The sequence below is a fragment of the Oratosquilla oratoria genome, unplaced genomic scaffold (genome assembly GCF_046742065.1).
Source record: "Oratosquilla oratoria isolate Oo_2021 unplaced genomic scaffold, ASM4674206v1 SCAFFOLD75, whole genome shotgun sequence".
NCBI classification, from domain to species: domain Eukaryota; kingdom Metazoa; phylum Arthropoda; class Malacostraca; order Stomatopoda; family Squillidae; genus Oratosquilla; species Oratosquilla oratoria.
This window is the reverse complement of record NW_027467739.1, coordinates 370,001-375,706: the sequence shown is the minus strand read 5'-3', so window position 1 is coordinate 375,706 and position 5,706 is coordinate 370,001. Positions and strand designations below refer to the sequence as shown.

Here is a 5,706-nt window from a genome sequence, read left to right as displayed (position 1 = left end):
TACCCCATCCATGTATAAGTTGAACAGCCAGGGTGACATAACACATCCCTGACGAAGTCCCACTTTTACCTCGAACCACTCACTCTCTCCATTTCTAATCCTGACATAAGCTCTAATACTCTCATAAAAACTCTTGACAGCTCCTAGAAGCTTTCCTCCTATAACGTATATCCGCAAAACCTTCCACAGTACCTTTCTGTCTACCCTGTCGTAAGCCTTTTCCTGGTCCACAAAGGCCCAAAAAAACATCCTTCCTCTTTCCTATAGCTTTCTCACATATCTGTCTTACCACAAAAATCTGATCTACACAACCTCTACCCGTCCTAAATCCACACTGTTCCTCACCAATTACTCCCTCTGTTCCTCTTCTGATCCTCTCAATCAAGATCCTCCCATAAGCCTTCCCAACTACACTTAACAAGCTAATCCCTCTGAAACTACTACATTCACACTTGTCCCCTTTTCCCTTGTAAAGTGGAACTATACATCTCATATATATATATATATATATATATATATATATATATATATATATATTTAAATATATATACATATATATACATATATATACATATATATACATATATACATATATATATACATATACATATATATATATATATATATGATGTAAGCGGAATAGGAAACACAGGAGTCTTAGTCTTGAGTTTATTCCTGACTAGTTTCGCAGGTATGCTTTTTCAAAGGAATATGAAAAAGCATACCTGCGAAACTAGTCAGGAATAAACTCAAGACTAAGACTCCTGTGTTTCCTATTCCGCTTACATCTACCTGTCAGAATGTCTCAACATATATATATATAATATATATATATATATTATATTATATATATATATATATATATATATATATATATATAATGGGCAGGAGATTCTCTCGTGAACAAGTAGAGTTATAAGTGATAGCTGGTTATGTTTTTTGCATTTTCTTTAACACATTCCCTTATGTCTCTATTGAGATTTGAGATGATTTCTCGGTAGGAGGTCATCTGTGTTGCCAAATCGCGATTTCGAGTCCCTTGACTCTTCTTCATTGGCTTAGTATAGTGGTTGTCTCTATGTTAGAGATGCTACTGAACTGAAAATGTCAGATGGATGGTGTTTAAGCACTGGACTAGCTGTGTTGTGTACTTGTTGTTGGTGTTGATTGATTCGTCCGACTGGGTGATATCTCCCTGTGGTCGTGTTAGCTTTGTCCGGCAATAGAGTTCCTCCTCATGCTTGGTAGTGCTAACAGGTCGGACATTTTGATGTTCAAACTAGGGTTAATATCTTTGATTAATAGCGCTTCCAAGATGGGGAGGCGACGGGTATCTTGACATATATTCATATATTCAGTGTTTTACACACACACACACAAACACACACACACACACACACACACACACACACACACACACACACACACACACACACACACACACACACACACACACACACACACACACACACACACACACACACACACACACACACACACACACACACACACACACACACACACATACACACATATACAAATTTTGATACAGTACTGATTTGGATCTATAGCAAAGAGAAACGTAGTTCCATAACAGTAAATGAACATTTGTTCGCACATTTTTTTTTTCTTTTTACTCGTTACTAACGCATTTATTTCTATCTTCAGGAACAGTATCGCAATGAAGAGATTAAATCACAGAACGAGATGAAATGGAATTTTAAAAGTAGTCATCAATCTTCTTTGAGTTGGAATTGCTTTCCAATCCTAAATGAGTGCTAGTTCGCAAGGATAGCACAAACCTTCTTCTACCGTTGCGTGCATAGAACTCGTGCAGTCAATAGTATTGAAGACAGCGTAGTACTAGTAGGAGCGCTAAAGAGACTTGGACAATATAAATTATCCAAATGAGCAAACAGATAACAGAAAAACGTAGGCATGTTGAGTGAAGATCACAATAGATTTCTGTTGCTTGAATCAATTTACAAGATAATTAATACAATGGAGCCGGTCCGTACAATCCAAAGATAGTATGGAACGCTTACTTTTCACAAATTATAGCAAAAAGAAAAAAAAAATCAAGATCACTATTGTAGACTCATGCCTATAAAGATTGATATATGTAGGAAGAATGAAGAGAGTAGAGATGTATGACACGTGCCTAGAGAATGCGAATGAAGGTATGATCACAGTGCATAAGTAAAAAAGAAACCAGTTCATAGACACATAAAGGTACCTAGAGAAAGCGGGAAGAACAAGATCACACAAGATAAAACTACAAAAGTATGAATAAAGAGGCACGTAAAGAAATAAATTTTCTGTAAATAAAAAGGTCAATAAAAGAGTGGAAAACATTGCAAGCTACGCAGTGCTACAGTACTAAAAAAAAAAACAATACTGGTTTGTCGGAAATATCTAGCCTGAAATTCAGAGAAGTGGAGGACAGTTTTGTGGTCTGATAAGACCACCTTCACAATGACTGACAAACGAGGGGTGAAAGTCAGGTTACGTCTTGGGAGCTAAAACACCCAGAGAGTATAATGGTACGGGTGTATTTGTGTGTGTGTTTGGGTACGTTTTCTTGTAAACATGTTTGGTTGAAGATCAGTGCTAATTCTGTATCCCTAGCCAAGTTACTTTTCGTAAAGACATTGGAGACTTCGGTTTCTGTAGTATATGATAAAAAAATACTATAATGGTAGATGCAGAATTGCTCTAGCCTTCAGTCAAACACATACACACACACACACACACACACACACACACACACACACACACACACACACACACACACACACACACACACACACACACACACACACACACACACACACACACACACACACACACACACACACACACACACACACACACACACACGCGCGCGCGCACACTGATAAGGCCTAAACTGGAATATGAAGCGCTGATATGCTCACCTAGTACAAAAAAGAATATAAGAAAATTAGAAAGAATACAAACATCAACGACAAAGATGGCCCCAACACTTTCAAACCTAACATATGAACAAAGATTGGCCAAACTGAAATTGCCGACCCTAGGACAAAGAAGAGAACGAGGGGACCTACTAAGCATCTACAGAATTATGAAAGGAAAAGAACCCCTTCATAGAGAAGACTTATTAAAGCGGGATAGAGGAAAAACAATGGGACATGCAATGAAACTAAAAAACGACAAATACAGGAGAGACCTGAAAAAGAACAGCTTCTCAAACAGAGTAATAGACAAATTGGAAAAAAAAAAAAAAATAGTGTGTGCAAACACAATACAAGAATTTAAGAACAAACTTGATCTTGCGAGATACAAAAATGGGCCACCAGAAACCAGTTGGCACGGAAGTGAGATTACTGAAAAAAACAACACACAGCAATCATGAACAGAACTACAAAAAAAAAAAAAAAAAAAAAAAAAAAAACGGGCGTTCCTGTTGGATCATCGTCTCCTAAAGGTCCAACCATATTGCCTCGTGTGCTTACGGGCAGTGTACCACCGAATGTGAGTAAGAGCTGTCCAAGCAGATCCAAGTCTTGAACATTAAACAACATGAAGAAAATGAAGATCTATACTTACAACGTAAGAAGTCTCTCAGAAGATCACAAACTGGAGAGTTTATTGGAAGAACTAGAATACATCAAGTGGGACATCGTAGGACTGAGTTAAGTCCGAAAAGCGGATGTAAAGCTGATACAATTAGAAGATGGTCACCAACTGTTCTACTATAAAGGTAAGAAAAAAGAAATCTAGTGGAGTAGGATTCTTGTTCAACCGAGAGGTTGCTGGTAACATAGTTAAATTCAGTAGTTTGTCACACAGGGTAGCTTGGATTGTGATTAGGCTGTGTAAAAGGTACACTCTAAAAACAGTTCAGGTTTATGCACCAGCCTCACAGAGCTCAGACTATGAAATTGAGTCCTTTTATGTTGATTTTAGTCAGGTAATGGATCAAGAAAGAAGTACACATTGGAAATAGGAGACTTTAATGTTAAAGTTGGAAAGAAAATTGGAGATGAGACGGGCATTAGGAAGTTTGGAGTAGGTGAAATAAATGACGGAGGCGAGATGCTAGTCAATTTTGCAGTGACTATAGAATGGTAGGTTGCCCAACTAAATTCAATTTCAGAGCCTAGAGAAATAAACTATTTTTAAGAAAGAAAATCAGCCTCGCAAAGGTTAAGGATATTAAGAAGGAAGTTTAGTTTAAAATTAATGAGAGAAAGTGGAATTGGGCAGGTAAGTTAGTGCGAACGAATGATGAGCGATGGAGCAAGTGTGTTACTCAGTACACGTCGTGAGATGGGAAGCGTGGAAGAGGGAGACCAAACACAAGGTGGAAAGATGAGATTAAGAAATTTACAGGAGTGATTTGTCAGAGGATATCGCGGTCGGGTGAATCATGGAATGCTATGAAGGAGGCCTTTGTTCACCAGGGGACTCAGGATGGCTGATTTCGTTGATTCATTGACTGATATATATATATATATAATATACATATATATACACATACATATATATATATATTTATATATATATATATATATATATATGTGTGTGTGTGTGTGTGTGTGTGTGTGTATGTGTGTGTGTGTGTGTGTGTGTGTGTGTGTGTGTGTGTGTGTTGTGTGTGTGTGTAAAACACACACACGTACATACATACAAACACACGCACACACACACACAAGCACACACAAACATACAAACACACACACACACACACACACACACACACACACACACACACACACAACACACACACACACACAACACACACACACACACACACACAACACACACACACACACACACACACACACACACACACACACACACACACACACACACACACATACACACACACTATTATATATATATATATATATATATATATATATATATATATTTATATATATAAATATACATATGTATATATATGTATACATATGTATATATATAAATACATATATTATATATATACATATGTATATATATATATATATATATATTATATACATATGTATATATATGTATATATATATATATATATATATATATATATATATATATATATATATATATATATATGATTCTAAAAATAGTTCAAGTTTATGCACCAAGTTTACAGTGTTCAGACTATGAAAATGAATCCTTCTATGAATGATATGAATGAAGTAAGTACACGTTGGTAATATGAGACTTTAATGCTAAAGTGAGTAGGAGGATAGGAGATGAGTCGTGCATTGGGAAGTTTGGAGTAGGTGAAAGAAATGACAGAGGCGAGATGTTAGTACATTTTTCAGAGAACTACAACATGAGGATATTGAATACTTTCTTCCAAAAGAGTGTAGGCCGTAAATGGACGTGGAACAACAATGAAAGAAGTAGTCTTTATTTTAGGAACTGAGAACAAGAGTATTTGCAATGTTACGGTGATAAATAAAGTCAACATAGGTAGTGACCATAGAATGGTAGGTTGTACAGCTAAATTAAATTTCAGAGCCGAGAGAAATAAACTAATTTTAAGAAAGAAAAAAAAAATCAGCCTTGCAAAGGTTAAGGATAATAAGAAGGAATTTCAGTTAGAAATTAAAAATAGATTCGAAGCTCTAAGAACTAACGAGGACACCATCGAAGATATTAAATCAAGGTTAGTGAGTATCATTAGGGAATCAGCAGAGAAAGTAGGAAGTACAA

At 36.2% G+C, this 5,706-nt stretch overlaps 1 protein-coding gene across 1 annotated transcript in view; it reads left to right on the top strand.

The window, feature by feature from the left end:
* The first annotated feature begins 3,715 nt into the window (after positions 1–3,715).
* The window catches only part of LOC143023980 (uncharacterized), a 5,655-nt gene continuing 3,664 nt past the window's right edge, over positions 3,716–5,706 (top strand). The window contains exons 1-2 of the mRNA XM_076182663.1: positions 3,716–3,742; positions 3,949–4,109. Of these exons, the coding sequence (XP_076038778.1) occupies positions 3,716–3,742; positions 3,949–4,109 (188 nt within the window). The remainder of the gene's footprint in view (positions 3,743–3,948; positions 4,110–5,706) is intronic.